The sequence below is a fragment of the Oncorhynchus clarkii genome, chromosome 1 (genome assembly GCF_045791955.1).
Source record: "Oncorhynchus clarkii lewisi isolate Uvic-CL-2024 chromosome 1, UVic_Ocla_1.0, whole genome shotgun sequence".
Classification (NCBI taxonomy): domain Eukaryota; kingdom Metazoa; phylum Chordata; class Actinopteri; order Salmoniformes; family Salmonidae; genus Oncorhynchus; species Oncorhynchus clarkii.
In genome coordinates, this window is record NC_092147.1 from 15614666 (window position 1) to 15632942 (window position 18277).

The window sequence follows — 18277 nt, forward strand, 5'->3', positions numbered from 1 at the left end:
CCCGACAAAACATTAAGTACACATAGCATCAGGTAGCTCGGTCACGAAAATCAGAAAAGTTATCAAATGAATCGTTTATCTTTGTTGATCTTCGAATGTTTTCACTCACGAGACTCCCAGTTACACAACAAATGTTCAGTTTGTTCCTTAAAGTTGATTTTTATATGAAAAATACCTCCGTTTGTTTGGCGCGTTATGTTCAGAAATCCACAGGAAAGAGCGGTCACGACAACGCAGACGAAAATTCCAAATAGTTTCCATTATGTCCACAGACACATGTCAAACATTTTTTATAATCAATCCTCTGGTTGTTTTTAAAATATATAATCGATAATATATCAACCGCAAATGTCTTTCACAGTAAGAGAGGGGAAACAATGGCTGTCCAAATTCTGTTGCACAAGCAAAACTCATGTGACCACTTGACGCGATGTTATCGTTCTGGCTCATTTTTCAAAATATAAGCCTGAAACTATGTCTGAAGACTGTTGACACCTTGAGGAAGCGATAGGAAAATGAATCTGGTTCATATCCCTTTAAATGGAGAAAAGGGAGGCTATGGAACATGGAGTTTTCAAAATAGAAGCCACTTCCTGCTTTGATTTTCCTCAGGGTTTCCAATGCATTATCAGTTCTGTTATACTCACAGACAATATTTTGACAGTTTTGGAAACTTTAGAATGTTTTCTATCCAATACTACTAATAATATGCATATATTAGCAACTGAGACTGAGGAGCTGGCCGTTTACAATGGGCACCTTTTCATCCAAGCTACTCAATTCTGCCCCTGCAGCCATATGAAGTTAAGCATCTCCAATCCAAAATTAATCTAGAATCAGCTTCCTATTTTATAACAAAGCATCCTTCACTCATGCTGCCAAAAATACCCTCGTAAAACTGATCATCCTACCGATCCTCGACTTCGGCGATGTCATTTATAAAATAGCCTCCAACACCCTACTCAACAAATTGGATGCAGTCTATCACAGTGCCATCTGTTTTTTCACCAATGCCCCATACACTACCCACCACTGCAACCTGTATACTCTCGTTGGCTGGCCCTCTCTTCATACTCGTCGCCAAACCCACTGGCTCCAGGTCATCTACAAGTCTCTGCTAAGTAAAGCCCCGTCTTATCTCAGCTCACTGGTCACCATAGCAGCACCCACCCGTAGCACGCGCTCCAGCAGGTATATCTCACTGGACACCCCTAAACCTAATTCCTCCTTTGGTGATATAAAAAATTTAATAAAAAATGTATTTTCAGATCTAGATATTTGACTTGGTGATGTCCCCCTTTATTGTAGTTATAAAAGATAATTGTCATACAACATTAAGAAATGCATCTGTAAGTGTTAGTGTTTGAGTCTGATGGTAGGAACAGTAAACAATCTCCTCTCACCTGTGCTGACACTTCCTAGTCAGCTACATGTGACCCCTAAGCCCATGTGAGAGTGCCCCTCTCATTTTCACTTTCAATTTCGCTGAAATGAAGAGACGATAAGTTTTCTTTTCTTGTAACATATTTGGGAGTGACAAAGTCACATATTTGGGATCAGAGCCAAATTGACAGCAGAAAATGTACTTCATTTTCACTTTCAATTTTACTCAAAAGTGATCAGAAATATTTGTATTATTATTGAAGTGTAATGCAGCATAGTTTTTGTTTATTTTTCTTGATTGGGAAATGCACAGTAAAACTAAAAATAAGTATAATGTAATGAATTCAGGAGAGAAACTGCACTGAACTCAAACCCACACATTAATTTGGAGTGCAGCAGATATATAGTAACTAGTAAATGGTCTTTACATTTAGATGCCTTAAAATTCTATCTTAAAAGGAATACATTGGAATTTTCCCATCCCAATCTACACAACCTACTACACATTTTCAAAGTTTTCAAAAAAATACTTGGTTAAGCACCATTTACTTCGTTAAAGCACCATTTGCAGCCATTAAAGATGTGAATAATTTTGAATAATATTCTACCAAGCTCAATAAAGTTGGTTGAAAATCTTTGATGGACAGCAACATACAAACCTTGTCTCTGATTTTCAAGCAAATCTAATTCAGGACACGGACTGGAGCGAACAGAAACACTCAACACCTCTTGGAAAGATTCAGTTGTTTCTTTGGAATTAGATTTTGTGCAATTATTGTCCCGCTAAAGAAATAAAACTCTATCCCAGGGTTAGGTTATCAAGAAGACAGAGGCGGGTTTTCCTTTATCTTTTTACCTGAGCATGGCTCCTTTCATATTTCCTTTTATCCCGACAAACTTTCCAGTCCCTGCCGATGACAAGCATACCCAAACATGGTGCTGTCGTCACAATACTTAAAAATATAGGGGGTTTCACTCTGTGTTCTGTTGTATTAGATTTGACACAAGACTGAAGTTTTTCAATTTAGACCATAAAGTGTATGTCTTTGCTGTGTTGTCTCGCAGTATTACTTAGCCTTAATGCAAACAGAATGAATGATTTGGAGTTGTTTTCTTTAGCACAGACTCCCTTCTTTTCACTTTGTCATACAGGCCAGCAATGTGGAGAGGATGCAATGTTGTTAATCGTCTCTATTTTCAAGTATTGTGGTTGTAGCATCATGTTATAGATCATGATCACTTATGTTAGCAAAATAACTTATGTTCCCAGGGCACATGAGTGGAGTAACTTGTTAAACATGAAATACAGCAACATTTCTGACATTACCCCATCCTGCCCTACCTTGGATGATGGGTTTATAAGGACCTGTCTCCCAGCCCAGATACCACTGCTGTTCATCTGCCTGTCTACCAGACCAGCCCAGAGTACTGTACCACTGCTGTTCAAATGCCTGTCTATCTGTCCAGAATGAAGCTTATCCTGACTCTCTCTCTCATCTGCACTCTCTTCTGCTCAGGTAACACCTCTGAACTCACAATGAGATGTGCATAAAGGGTTTTTTGACTGCATCACTCCCACATGTATGTGTTGATATTTCAACATAGCAAAATTGCTTTTACAGTATATTTCTCAATTTTCTTATTTAATGTGTATGTATTTGTATTTATTTTCTTGTTTTTCAGTTGAGATGCTGCAGTGTTTCAATGACTCATTTATAGTCAACTGTTCAGCCCCTTTGGGAGAAACATGTCTCACTGCAAACATCAATGCAAAAGGTGTGTTTAGAGTTTGTTGTCCACTTCACTATTATGCTTCAAGACAAATTAAATGATGTTGTTAGCTTCCTCAAGAAGGATGTTTTTAAACCCTCCTGTAAGATTACAGTGTACAATATTTATTGGTAATTGACTCATTGCTCTATGCTACTATTTCATTAGATTACATTCTAAATTGATCTATCTTTCTCTGGTTCTGTAAATGATCTGTTACTGGTGCAGGTCTCATCAATTCAACCCAGGTAGTCAAGGGGTGTTCCCCATTCTTCAGCTACGGTGAAGCCACAGTGTCAGTGAACCTGGGCTTCTTACACATTGTCTCTAACCAGTTATTTTGTAACATCGATGGGTGCAACAAACAAACTCTACAGCCTGGTAAGATAACTGTCTTTTACCTAAATTAGGTTTGGGGTTTTCAAAGGTCAAATGCAGGTGTTTTCATCTCAATATCAAACCATTTCTGGGTAACAATTAAGTAACTTACTGTGATTGTTTTCAATTGAAATGGTCAAAAATAAACAAAAATAGCTTCACTAAACAGGCTGAAATTTCAAGCTGTGTTTTCAAACAGCTCTTACGCTGGAAGGGCATTATCTTAATTTTCACAATTGCACAGTATTATTCCAACCTCATAGTGCAGAGACATATATATTAAACACAGGGAAATCACGTTTTGGAGCTCACTGTATATTTATTCAAACTATGACAACTGAAATCAGGACATGAAATACATTGCTGAAAGGCCCAGTAAAGTCAGTATTGGAACAGTGACACATGTGTCGTTGTTTTTTAAATGATATAATGACAATGATGTTAAAAGTGCAGACTGTTAGCCTTAATTTGAGGGTATTTTCATCCATATTGGGTGAAACAATTTGAAATTACAGCTTTTTGTATATAGTAGTCCCTCCATTTTAGGGGACTAAAAGTATTGGGACAAAAGTTTTGTATTTGGTCCCATATTCCTATTACAAAATAATTACATTAAGCTTGTGACTTTACAAACATGTTGGATACATTTTCTGTTTGTTTTGGTTATGTTTCAGATCATTTTGTGCCCAATAGAAATGAATGGTAAATATTATATTGTGTCATTTTGGAGTACCAATGTCATTTTGGAGTTTACCAATAAAATAGGGGGATGGTGAAGCAGACATACTTGGTATTTACTTCTCAAAAAATATAAATGAACTGACCACAATTAATTTCAATAGAAAGTTAGCAAAAATAGATAAGATTCTGCAAAAAAATATTTCATTTTATTTGGAATGCTAAGCCAGACAAAATTAAACGTGCCTATTTATATAATGAATATGAGTTTGGGGGGCTAAAAATATTAAAGCTTTAAACAAGCTGGTTACAATGTCATCATTATCTTCCAGAAAAGATAGAACAAATATTACTACGAATGTTATGGTTAAATTCAAATATACTGATTAATAAAAAAACATTCTTTACGGAATTGTATTTTTAAATGGTATTTATTTGTTAATGGGATTATGAATAGAAAGGGAGGAGTTACAGTGGGGCAAAAAAAGTATTTAGCCAGCCACCAATTGTACCAAGTTCTCCCACTTAAAAGATGAGAGAGGGCTGTAATTTTCGTCACAGCTACACTTCAACTATGACAGACAAAATGAGCAAAACAAATCCAGAAAATCACATTGTAGGATTTTTTATGAATTTATTTGCAAATTATGGTGGAAAATAAGTATTTGGTCACCTACGAACAAGCAAGATTTCTGGCTCTCACAGACCTGTAACTTCTTCTGTCCTCCACTCATTACCTGCATTAATGGCACCTGTTTGAACTTGTTATAAGTATAAAAGACACCTGTCCACAACCTCAAACAGTCACACTCCAAACTCCACTATGGCCAAGACCAAAGAGCTGTCAAAGGACACCAGAAACAAAATTGTAGACCTGCACCAGGCTGGGAAGACTGAATCTAAAATAGGTAAGCGGCTTTGTTTGATGAAATCAACTGTGGGAGCAATTATTAGGAAATGGAAGACATACAAGGTCACTGATAATCTCCCTCGATCTGGGGCTCCATGCAAGATCTCACCCCATGGGGTCAAAATGATCACACGAACGGTGAGCAAAAATCCCAGAACCATACGGTGGGACCTAGTGAATGACCTGCAGAGAGCTGGGACCAAAGTAACAAAGCCTACCATCAGTAACACACTACGCCGCCAGGGACTCAAATCCTGCAGTGCCAGACGTGTCCCCCTGCTTAAGCCAGTACATGTCCAGGCACGTCTGAAGTTTGCTAGAGAGCATTTGGATGATCCAGAAGAAGATTGGGAGAATGTCATATGGTCAGATGAAACCAAAATATAACTTTTTTGGTAAAAACTTAACTCGTCGTGTTTGGAGGACAAAGAATGCTGAGTTGCATCCAAAGAACACCATACCTACTGTGAAGCATGGGGGTGGAAACATCATGCTTGGGGGCTGTTTTTCTGCAAAAGGACCAGGACGACTGATCTGTGTAAAGGAAAGAATGAATGGGGCCATGTATCGTGAGATTTTGAGTGAAAACCTCCTTCCATCAGCAAGGGCATTGAAGATGAAACGTGGCTGGGTCTTTCAGCATGACAATGATCCCAAACACACCGCCCGGGCAGCGAAGGAGTGGCTCCGTAAGAAGCATTTCAAGGTCCTGGAGTGGCTAGCCAGTCTCCAGATCTCAACCCCATAGATAATCTTTGGAGGGAGTTGAAAGTCCGTGTTGCCCAGCAACAGCCCTAAAACATCACTGCTCTAGAGGAGATCTGCATGGAGGAATGGGCCAAAATACCAGCAACAGTGTGTGAAAACCTTTTGAAGACTTACAGAAAACGTTTGACCTCTGTCATTGCCAACAAAGGGTATATAACAAAGTATTGAGATAAACTTTTGTTATTGACCAAATACTAATTTTCCACCATAATTTGCAAATAAATTCATTAAAAGTCCTACAATGTGATTTTCTGGATTTTTTTTCTCATTTTGTCTGTCATAGTTGATGTGTACCTTTGATGAAAATTACAGGCCTCTCTCATCTTTTTAAGTGGTAGAACTTGCACAAATGGTGGCTGACTAAATTATTTTTTTGCCCCACTGTATGTCACATATGCTGTTATTGAAAATATATGGGAATATCTGCTCAATCCAAATTTACAACCAACTGATTGCAGCACTACCACAAAAAATGGAGGATGCAAGTGGAAAAGGGAGAAGGTAGGGAATTTGTTTGCCTGCCATATATTAATAAAGACACAAATTGGCTGAAAGGAACTGGCATAAATAGAAAAATATACCAATTTCATCTGAGGACAAAAATGTTGACAGCTGCGCCATACCGGTTGCAAAATAAATGGGAGCAGAGTTTTGATGTACCAATTCCATGGCATATGGTTTAACTCAGTTTTTCAATTTCAATTATTATATAAAACTCATGCCACCAACAGAATGCTTGCTATGTATAAAACAATCTCAGCTCTGTAGATCTTGCTGCGAAGAGACTAATATGACTAACCAATAAATGACTAACCAATAGGTCATTTATTCTGTTATTATTATTCTGTTATTAAGGTTCAGGAATGGTAAAAAAAAAATCACAACATGCAATTAAAATTAACCTTCCAAATAGCAGTGTTGGGCGATTTGGAAAGCCATAGTCAGTCAATAAATAATAATACATATAGGAAAGGTTTTCATCTTTAGCTCACAATCTGTGGATAATTTACGTTTAGAAAGGTTAAAACATGTTGTATAACATCACAGCACAATTAAAAAATATATGGCACATGGAAACCGAAGGAGGGTGGTCTATGTTGATAGGTGTGATGGGCTGAGAGTGGCTGAAGGTTGGGATTAAAGAGCTGAGGTCTATGGTGATAGGTGTGATGGGCTGAGAGTGGCTGAAGGTTGGGATTAAAGAGCTGAGGTCTATGTTGATAGGTGTGATGGGATGAGAGTGGCTGAAGGTTGGGATTAAAGAGCTGAGGTCTATGTTGATAGGTGTGATGGGCTAAGAGTGGCTGAAGGTTGGGATTAAAGAGCTGAGGTCTATGTTGATAGGTGTGATGGGCTGAGAGTGGCTGAAGGTTGGGATTAACGAGCTGAGGTCTATGGTGATAGGTGGGATGGACTGAGAGTGGCTGAAGGTTGGGATTAAAGAGCTGAGGTATATGTTGATAGGTGTGATGGGATGAGAGTGGCTGAAGGTTGGGATTAAAGAGCTGAGGTCTATGGTGATGGGTGGGATGGGCTGAGAGTGGCTGAAGGTTGGGATTAAAGAGCTGAGGTCTATGTTGATAGGTGTGATGGGCTGAGAGTGGCTGAAGGTTGGGATTAAAGAGCTGAGGTCTATGGTGATAGGTGTGATGGGCTGAGAGTGGCTGAAGGTTGGGATTAAAGAGCTGAGGTCTATGGTGATAGGTGTGATGGGCTGAGAGTGGCTGAAGGTTGGGATTAAAGAGCTGAGGTCTATGTTGATAGGTGGGATGGGCTGAAAGTGGCTGAAGGTTGGGATTAAAGAGCTGAGGTCTATGGTGATAGGTGTGATGGGCTGAGAGTGGCTGAAGGTTGGGATTAAAGAGCTGAGGTCTATGGTGATAGGTGTGATGGGCTGAGAGTGGCTGAAAATTGGGATTAAAGAGTTGATGTTTGGTAATGTATTATTGTTAGGTAACTATAAAAGTACCATGTATGTAAAATGTTTTTGTAAAATGTATATGTCAAATGTATGTACAGTATATTTAGCAAAATTGCTGTTAAAAAAAACTACAATATTTGTCCTCTGGACGGGGGCGTTCATAAAACAATTCAATATAAAGAGCAAATGCATCCAGTTTGGGGGATTGTGTGCAAAAAGTGCTGCAATTTCTAAACAATTCATGTGATACCACTGTACCTTTGGCTCTGTACCTCAGGAGACAGGTTAAATAAGGAGTTGTAAGCATTGAGGGGGATGCAACTCAATATTAGGAAGGTGTTCCCAATGTTTGGTATACTCAGTGTACACAATCCATGTCTAAACTGTCTCTCTTTAATCTACAATGACTGAAGTGGATTTAACTAGTGACATCAATAAGGGATAATAGCTTTCACCTAAATTCACCTGGTCAGTATATGTTTTGGATACTCACTGTATATGACCACTGAATGTGGAATAAATACTGTATATACAAATTCCCATCTCTGTTCTCTTCCTACAGCCCCCAATGTTCTGGCTAATGGAAGACAATGTCCCTCCTGCAGCAGCTTCAGGGATACGATGTGTAACAGCACTGTGACCTGCCTGGGTGTGGAAGACCAGTGTTTTAGCGGCAGTGGTGAGTTGTCTTGTGGTTATTTTCATGATACCAAACCTTATCACATTTGTTCATCTCTAAAAAATATTTTGCTGTTCATACAGAGCAGCTACTAATTGTTGAGCTTTTAGTTGTTTTACAAGAGATCTAAATGTTGGGAAAACTATGTTTTTATCTTTGACAGTAACACCTGGCATCAATTCTACTACGGTGAATCTCAAGGGCTGTACAACTTCCAACGTGTGCATTTCCATTAATCAACTGCTGCCCTCAATAAGTCAACTGCTGCCCTCAGTGAATCAACTGCTGCCCTCAGCGATTAGCATTAGTAACCTCGGGAATGTGTTCACCTGTAAGACAGCTCCTGTAACTGTAACCACAGCTCCTGTAACTGTAACCACAGCTCCTGTAACTGTAACCACAGCTCCTGTAACTGTAACCACAGCTCCTGTAACTGTAACCACAGCCTCTGTTATTGTAACTACAGGCCCTGTAACAGCCACAGCCTGGTCCATCAGACTGAGCCTAGTCCCTCTGCTGCTGGGCCTCACTATCAGCAAATTAATCTGATATAAACAGAGATGAACATATCGGGACTCATCTGACAACATAATGCATTGATTAGAACACAACATAATGTACAATGATTTTCATGTATTGTGAAATATGTACTATAAGTGAAATTCTGTTATTTATTTGGAATTTTCCAGATGACGCCCTGTTACATTATATAGTGTGTTTGCTTATATATTTATCAGTATATTTTATCAATTGTGATTGCTTGTAAGTTTAAAACAAATAATATGTTTAAATGCCAATAAAGTTTCTATCACTCTACCAACATGGAAATAAACTTTTGTCTTATTGTAATATAATCAAATCACCACACATTTTAAATAGTCTTTTTTTAATAATTGTTTTGATCTTTTAACAGATAATACAAACAGGATAATAGCTCTCTTAAATCTAAATAACAACAGTGTAAGAGGGAACCATGATCATACACAATGAAACTGTCCAAACAGAAAATACAGTGCCTTGCGAAAGTATTCGGCCCCCTTGAACTTTGCGACCTTTTGCCACATTTCAGGCTTCAAACAAAAAAAAGTATTTTTTTGTGAAGAATCAACAACAAGTGGGACACAATCATGAAGTGGAACGACATTTATTGGATAATTCAAACTATTTTAACAAATCAAAAACTGAAAAATTGGGTGTGCAAAATTATTCAGCCCCTTTACTTTCAGTGCAGCAAACTCTCTCCAGAAGTTCGGTGAGGATCTCTGAATGATCCAATGTTGACCTAAATGACTAATGATGATAAATACAATCCACCTGTGTGTAATCAAGTCTCCGTATAAATGCACCTGCACTGTGATAGTCTCAGAGGTCCGTTAAAAGCGCAGAGAGCATCATGAAGAACAAGGAACACACCAGGCAGGTCCGAGATACTGTTGTGAAGAAGTTTAAAGCCGGATTTGGATACAAAAAGATTTCCCAAGCTTTAAACATCCCAAGGAGCACTGTGCAAGCGATAATATTGAAATGGAAGGAGTATCAGACCACTGCAAATCTACCAAGACCTGGCCGTCCCTCTAAACTTTCAGCTCATATAAGGAGAAGACTGATCAGAGATGCAGCCAAGAGGCCCATGATCACTCTGGATGAACTGCAGAGATCTACAGCTGAGGTAGGAGACTCTGTCCATAGGACAACAATCAGTCGTATATTGCACAAATCTGGCCTTTATGGAAGAGTGGCAAGAAGAAAGCCATTTCTTAAAGATATCCATAAAAAGTGTTGTTTAAAGTTTGCCACAAGCCACCTGGGAGACACACCAAACATGTGGAAGAAGGTGCTCTGGTCAGATGAAACCAAAATTGAACTTTTTGGCAACAATGCAAAACGTTATGTTTGGCGTAAAAGCAACACAGCTGAACACACCATCCCCACTGTCAAACATGGTGGTGGCAGCATCATGGTTTGGGCCTGCTTTTCTTCAGCAGGGACAGGGAAGATGGTTAAAATTGATGGGAAGATGGATGGAGCCAAATACAGGACCATTCTGGAAGAAAACCTGATGGAGTCTGCAAAAGACCTGAGACTGGGACGGAGATTTGTCTTTCAACAAGATAATGATCCAAAACATAAAGCAAAATCTACAATGGAATGGTTCAAAAATAAACATATCCAGGTGTTAGAATGGCCAAGTCAAAGTCCAGACCTGTATCCAATCGATAATCTGTGGAAAGAACTGAAAACTGCTGTTCACAAATGCTCTCCATCCAACCTCACTGAGCTCGAGCTGTTTTGCAAGGAGGAATGGGAAAAAATGTCAGTCTCTCGATGTGCAAAACTGATAGAGACATACCCCAAGCGACTTACAGCTGTAATCGCAGCAAAAGGTGGCGCTACAAAGTATTAACTTAAGGGGGCTGAATAATTTTGCACGCCCAATTTTTCAGTTTTTGATTTGTTAAAAAAGTTTGAAATATCCAATAAATGTTGTTCCACTTCATGATTGTGTCCCACTTGTTGTTGATTCTTCACAAAAAAATACAGTTTTATATCTTTATGTTTGAAGCCTGAAATGTGGCAAAAGGTCGCAAAGTTCAAGGGGGCCGAATACTTTCGCAAGGCACTGTATATATACATACATGCATGCATACATATATAGATAAACATACCTATATAGACATACTTTTTTTAGAATATACCTTTAATAATTCCCTGCAAACTCTACCACCCTTCCCCCCCATTTGGAGTATTTTACAGACACAATCTATTTTACAATAGTTATATTTTGTTTGTTTTTACTCCTTCTATTTCTGATGTCCGTCCAGTTTGATTTCTATTTGTAACTGTGCTATTTCACAAAAGTTCTGAACCTATATACATTTTACAGACCCAGTATGTGTCACGCCCTGACCTTAGTTATCTATGTTTTATGTATTATTTTGGTCAGGTCAGGGTGTGACGAGGGTGGGTATGCTTGTTCCCCTGTCTAGGGTTTTTGTATGTCTAGGGTGTATGTTAGTCTAGGTTTATTGTAGGTCTATGGTGGTATGAATTGGTTCCCAATCAGAGACAGCTGTTTATCGTTGTCTCTGATTGGGGATCCTATTTAGGTTGCCATTTTCCATTTTGGTTTTGTGGGTTATTGTCTATGTGTAGTTGCCTGTCAGCACTTGTTTTATATAGCGTCACGGTCGTTTTGTTATTCTGTTAGTTTGTTTAGTGTTCTTTCTTTAATTAAAGAGGAATGTAAGCTTACCACGCTGTGCCTTGGTCTCCTCTTTATGACAAACGTGACAGTATGTTTGCATTGGTTGTCTTATTAGTCCCACCCTTCAGCTCCATTCAACCCCTCACATCTATCTCTCAACATCATCCATTTGTCACAAATATTACCGAAGGTGGCTCCCCTTCTTGTTCGGGTGGCGCTCGGTGGTCGTCGTCGCCGGTCTACTAGCTGCCACCGATCCTTTGTTCCGTGTTCGTTTGGTTTTGTCTAATTGGTTTCACCTGTTCATTGTTTGGTTGTTAGGGTGGTGTTATTTAAGTTCGTTAGTGTTTTGTTGGCTTTTCTCGCTGTCCTGGTATTTTACCTAAGGGTACTATTTGTAGTAATAGTTACGCCTGTGTTGGGTAATACTATTTTGTTCTTTTGATTTTGGACATTAAAGCGTGTTTTTTCCTGCATCCTTTGCTCTCTGCGCCTGACTCCACACCCATTCACTCATTGAACGTTACAGAAAACCGCACCAACCTTATGGAGTCAGCAGGAGCAGCGACCACCCCTCTCCCCACGATGGAGGAGAGAGTCCTTCATCACACGTCCATCCTCCATCGCATCGTATCAAATGATGGAGAGGATGGACCGTTGGGAGAGGAGTGGTCTCCCTACTACCCCACCTACCCTCCCACTAGCAACTCTACCATCTCCTCCAGCGGGATCCGGTGCCAGCGCTCTGCGCATTACGCCTCCGAGGGAGTACGATGGAGCGGCGGCGGGGTGCCAGGGATTTCTGCTACAACTAGATCTCTACCTGGCCGGCTCCCTCGGAAGAGGAGAGCGTGAGTGTCCTCGTCTCTTGCCTGACGGGTAGAGCCCTGGAGTGGGCCAATACTGTCTGGAACGGGCCCGACTCAGCGAGAGGCAACTACCCGGAGTTCACCCGCCGTTTCCGGGCCGTGTTCGATCACCCTCCGGAGGGCCGAGCAGCGGGTGAGAGGTTGTTCCATCTCCGGCAGGGGACGAGGAGCGCGCAGGACTTCACGCTGGATTTCCGGACCTTGGCCGCTGGAGCAGGGTGGAACGACAGGGCCCTGATAGACCATTACAGGTGTAGCCTGAGAGAGGACGTCCGCAGGGAGCTGGCTTGTCGGGACACTACGCTCAGCCTGGATGAACTGATAGACCTGTCAATCCGGTTAGACCATCTGCTAGCTGCTCGCGGACGTTCTGAAAGGGTCCTGTTAATTCCACCTCCTGACCCACCCGCTCCTATCCCGATGAAGCTAGGAGGGGCCGCATCTAGGGAGATCGGAGGAGGAGGCTCCTCCAGTACCAGTTGTGGCCGGAGAGGGCACACTTCAGGTCGGTGCTGGAGGAGTTAATCTGGGAGTCGAGAGGGCAGGCAGAACACTCCTCGGTTACCCCAGGTGAGGCAGCACCACACTCTCCCAGAGTTTCCTGTTGGTCACATGTTTTTATTAATTTGTTTCCTTAAATTTGTTCCCTCTCTCCAGCATAAGGCGCTAGTCGATTCAGGCGCAGCTGGGAACTTTATAGATTGCGGACTCGCTCAGAGGTTGAGGATTCCGTTAGTTAGGGTAGAACCCCCTTTCTCCGTGCACTCTTTAGATAGTCGACTGTTAGGGTCAGGGCTGGTCAGGGAGGCCACAATTCCTTTGGAGATGATTACGCAGGGGAATCATAAGGAGCGGATTAGTCTGTTCCTTATCGATTCACCTGGGTTTCTGGTGGTGCTAGGGATTCCCTTGCTGGCTATTCACAATCCGACGATTTCGTGGAAACAGGGAGCTCTCCAGGGGTGGTCTGATGAGTGTTCAGGCAGGTGTGTAGGAGTTTCCATCGGTACGACAACGGTGGAGAGTCCAGTCATGTGTATCCTTTATCCCAGGAGGAGACGTTGGCTATGGAGACATATGGAGGCTCTGGGACAGGGGTACATTCGGCCCTCCATGTCACCCGTCTCCTCAAGTTTATTTTTTGTGAAGAAAAAGGATGGTGGTTTGCGTCCGTGCATTGATTATCGAGGTCTCAATTCCATCACGGTGGGTTTTAGTTATCCACTACCTCTCATCGCTACGGCAGTGGAATCATTTCACGGAGCGCAGTTCTTCACGAAACTGGATCTCAGGAGTGCGTATAATCTGGTGCGTATTCGGGAGGGAGATGAGTGGAAAACCGTGTTTAGTACCACATCTGGCCATTATGAATACCTCGTCATGCCGTACGGGTTAAAGAATGCTTCAGCTATCTTTCAATCCTTCGTTGACGAGATTCTCAGAGACCTGCATGGACAGGGTGTGGTGGTGTATATTGACAATATTTTGATCTACTCCGCTACACGCACCGCGCATGTGTCTCTGGTGCGCAAGGTTCTTGGGCGACTGCTGGAGCATGACCTGTACGTGAAGGCGGAGAAATGTGAGTTTCCCAAACGAGCCGTTTCCTTCCTGGGTTATCGCATTTCCAGCTCGGGGGTGGTAATGGAGGGTGACCGCGTCAAGGCCGTGTGTAATTGGCCGACTCATACCACGGTAAAGGAGGTGCAGCGGTTCTTAGGGTTTGCCAATTACTACCGGAGGTTTATCCGGGGTTTTGGTCAGGTAGCAGCTCCTATTACCTCACTGCTGAAGGGGGGGCCGGTGCGTTTGCAGTGGTCAGCAGAGGCGGACGGAGCTTTCCGTAGGTTGAAGGCGCTGTTCACCAAGGCGCCTGTGTTGGCGCATCCGGACCCTTTTTTGGCGTTCATAGTAGAGGTGGACGCATCCGGGGCTGGGGATGGAGCGGTGCTCTCACAGTGCTCGGGTACGCCACCGAAGCTCCGCCCCTGTGCTTTTTTCCCCGAAGAAGCTCGGGCCAGCGGAGCGGAATTATGTGGGGGACAGGGAGTTGTTGGCTATGGTTTAGGCCCTGAAGGTGTGGAGACACTGGCTTGAGGGGGCTAAGCACCCTTTCCTCATCTGGACTGACCACCGTAACCTGGAGTATATCCGATCAGCTAGGAGACTGAATCCTCGTCAGGCAAGGTGGGCCATGTATTTCACCAGATTTAGTTTTACGATCTCGTATCGACCAGGTTCCCTCAACTCTGAGGCCGACGCACTGTCCCGCCTCTATGACACTGACGACCAGTCCATCGATCCTACTCCCATCATTCCGGCGGCTAAGCTGGTGGCACCAGTAGTATGGGAGGTGGACGTGGACATTGAGCGGGCGCTAAGGGAGGAACCTGCGCCTCCACAGTGTCCTGAGGGTCGCAGGTACGTGCCGCTCGCTGTTCGTGATCAATTGATTCGATGGGCTCATAGTCTACCCTCGTCGGGTCACCCGGGTATTTCAAGGACAGTGCGAGGTCTTAGGGGTTAGTACTGGTGGCCCACCTTTGTGAGGGATGTGGGATTCTATGTCTCCTCCTGTTCGGTGTGCGCCTAGAGTAAGGCTCCTAGGCACCTGCCACGAGGGAAGTTACAACCCCTCCCCGTTCCACAACGGCCGTGGACCCATCTATCAGTGGATTTTCTTACTGACCTTCCCCCCTCTCAGGGCAACACGACGATCCTGTTCATTGTGGATCGGTTCTCTAAGTCCTGCCGTCTTATCCCGTTGCCCGGTCTCCCTACGGCCCTGCAGACTGCGGAGGCTCTTTTCACCCATGTCTTCCGGCACTACGGGGTGCCCGAGGATATTGTTTCTGATCGGGGTCCCCAGTTTACCTCCCGAGTGTGGAGGGCATTTATGGAATGTCTGGGGTCTCGGTCAGCCTGACCTCAGGGTATCACCCGGAGAGTAATGGGCAAGTGGAGAGAGTGAACCAGGAGGTGGGTAGGTTTCTGTGGTCGTATTGCCAGGACCGGCCAGGGGAGTGGGTGAGATACATCCCCTGGGATGAAATGGCCCAGAATTCACTAAGCCACTCCTCCACTCCTCTACTGTGACGAATATTACCGAAGGTGGCTCCCCTTCTTGTTCGGGTGGCGCTCGGCGGTCGTCGTCGCCGGTCTACTAGCTGCCACCGATCCTTTGTTCCGTGTTCGTTTGGTTTTGTCTAATTGGTTTCACCTGTTCATTGTTTGGTTGTTAGGGTGGTGTTATTTAAGTTTGTTTAGCCCGCTTCTGTTTGTGCGGGCTTGTTCTTCTGTATTTGTGAGAGGTGTTAGTGTTTTGTTGGCTTTTCTCGCTGTCCTGGTATTTTACCTAAGGGTACTATTTGTAGTAATAGTTACGCCTGTGTTGGGTAATACTATTTTGTTCTTTTGATTTTGTACATTAAAGCGTGTTGTTTCCCGCATCCTTTGCTCTCTGCGCCTGACTCCACACCCATTCACTCATTGAACGTTACACCATTTTGGATTTCTATTTGCCATATATTTTTCAACTGTGCAGTGATGCTTCACAAAAGTATTGAACCTTTCTATTTTCATAGCTTCTACAGATTGTAAATTAATGCAACCGCTGTGTCAGATTTTTTTTAAACGTTACGAAAAAAGCATACCATGCAATAATCTGAGAAGGCGCTCAGACATAAATATATTTCTCTGCCATGTTGGAGTCAACAGAAATATGAAATTACATCATAAATATTCCCTTACCTTTGATGATCTTTCATCAGAATGCAGTGCAAGGAATCCTAGTTCCGCAATAAATCGTTGTTTTGTTCGATAATGTCCATTACTAGTGTCCAATTAGCTACTTTCTGTCCAAAAGCTGGCGCCGGTCCAGGCGAACTTGGACGAAAACTTCAAAAAGTTATATTCCAGGTCGAATAAACTGGTCAAACTAAGTAGAGAATCAATCTTCATGATGTTATTATCATATATATCCAATAATGTTCCAACCGGAGCATTCGTTTTTGTCTACGGAGTAATGGAACGCAAGGCGATATAAGTACTGTGCGTAACCAGGAACTGGCATTCTGCCAGACCAGTGACTCAAATAGCTGCCATCCGGTCCACATCATACTAGAAGCTTCATTCCACGTTATACTAACTGTTGACATCTAGTGGAAGGCGTAGGAAGTGCGAACAGATCCATATCTTATTTGGATGTGAATAGGCGATGAGGTGAAAATTTACCAGCCCCAGAATTTCCACTTCCTGTTTGGAAGTTTGCCTGCCCTATGAGTTCTGTTATACTCACAGACATAATTCAAACAGTTGTAGAAACTTCAGAGTGTTTTCTATCCAATAGTAATAATAATATGCATATATTAGCTTCTGGGACAGAGTAGGAGGCAGTTCACTATGGGCACGCAATTCATCCAAAGTGAAAATGCTGCCCCCTATCCCTAAAAGGTTTTAATAAGCCCTCTGGCCACCTAGGCACCCGGATCTATTAAGCTAATTTTATTTATGGCAGTGCCCCTTACCTCAGGTCATTTCGGACCTGCGCAGTTATCGATATTTGGTTTTCAAAAACCCCCAGTGAATCTGTTTGGAATACCGAAGCTCCTATTATTGATCAATTCTAAACATTTTAGAACATCAAATCAAAGTTATGTTAAACCATTCCCCCCAAATTCGAGAATAAAGACTACTGACCTTGTCACACTGGGAAAAGCAATGTAGGTTGGATCTCGTCACCACCTCTGTCGTGTACCAGTTCACCACTGGCCTGAAATAAACCCTCAATTCAGAGGTCAGGTCTTTGCCTTACGGATCCTAGATCCGCCCGTGCACGGTTTTCAGCAGTTCCTCGGGACGACAGAGGCAGATCTTGAGATCCGGCTCAAAGGACCAATTGTTAAATTAATTTTGTTCCTATGTGTTCTTTAATCAATTCCATTAAAACAATCTGTCCATTTCTAAGATTTTGTAAGGTTCTTATTTACATAAAATAGACAGATCAGTCATCAATATTAATCAATAGCGTTTATTCTCGAGAGCTCTCCTGTGCATACACATAAACATCCCTTTTATAACATTCTATCCTACGCACATACATACACACCAACATAGGGATTTTCTCATGGGTCTCACCATAGTTTATCACCACTCAGCTGACAGTTCCAGTCTCCACCAGATACGAAAGCTCTGGAGGGGTTCTCCCTGTCCTATCTTAACTCCCCAGAGTTACAGCCAAGTCGGTTCAAACATAGGTTAATGCTCCTCTCTGTTCTCTTTCTACCCCCACATACATTCAATTCTTCCTAGGTCCATGCTATATAACCGCTTCCTAATGAACAAACATTATTTAACACTACTAGAAAGACAGGGTAGAATTCTTGCCAGTTATAGTTCTGTATACATAATTTAGTCATTATTCATAAAAAATCCTATAACACTAACTGAGGGTCAGGCAATAGAAAGCAACCAAAAATAAAAAGCAGGTGCTGCGTGCACACATTCAGTACACAACAGCACACAACAATACAATACAGTGCAAGTAAAATGATATACAAACATAATTCGGACAAAATAAAATATATTCCTATGCATGAAGAGAATGCGGGAGCACATGGGAACTCACTCAAACACTGTCCCAAGTACCCACAGGTTACAATAGGTACCCTAGGTAGCGAACTCGATAATATTTTTTAACATACAATATGTACAATAT

At 42.2% G+C, this 18277-nt stretch overlaps 1 protein-coding gene across 1 annotated transcript; it reads left to right on the forward strand.

The window, feature by feature from the left end:
• The first annotated feature begins 1472 nt into the window (after positions 1–1472).
• Positions 1473–9305, forward strand: LOC139368894 (uncharacterized). The gene is made up of 5 exons (XM_071108411.1): positions 1473–2900; positions 3067–3159; positions 3382–3534; positions 8371–8487; positions 8651–9305. Exons 1-5 carry the CDS (start codon positions 2831–2833, stop codon positions 9034–9036), a joined length of 819 nt encoding a protein of 272 aa, XP_070964512.1. The 5' UTR covers positions 1473–2830; the 3' UTR covers positions 9037–9305.
• The last annotated feature ends 8972 nt before the right edge of the window (positions 9306–18277 follow it).

What these genes read in the sequence shown, in the direction of transcription:
- LOC139368894 (XM_071108411.1), top strand. Translation starts at nt 2,831, where the DNA reads ATGCCTGTCTATCTGTCCAGAATGAAGCTTATCCTGACTCTCTCTCTC. An exon ending in CTGCACTCTCTTCTGCTCAG is followed by an intron (nt 2,901 to 3,066) that starts GTAACACCTCTG and finishes CTTGTTTTTCAG; the next exon opens with TTGAGATGCTGCAGTGTTTC. An exon ending in TGCAAACATCAATGCAAAAG is followed by an intron (nt 3,160 to 3,381) that starts GTGTGTTTAGAG and finishes TTACTGGTGCAG; the next exon opens with GTCTCATCAATTCAACCCAG.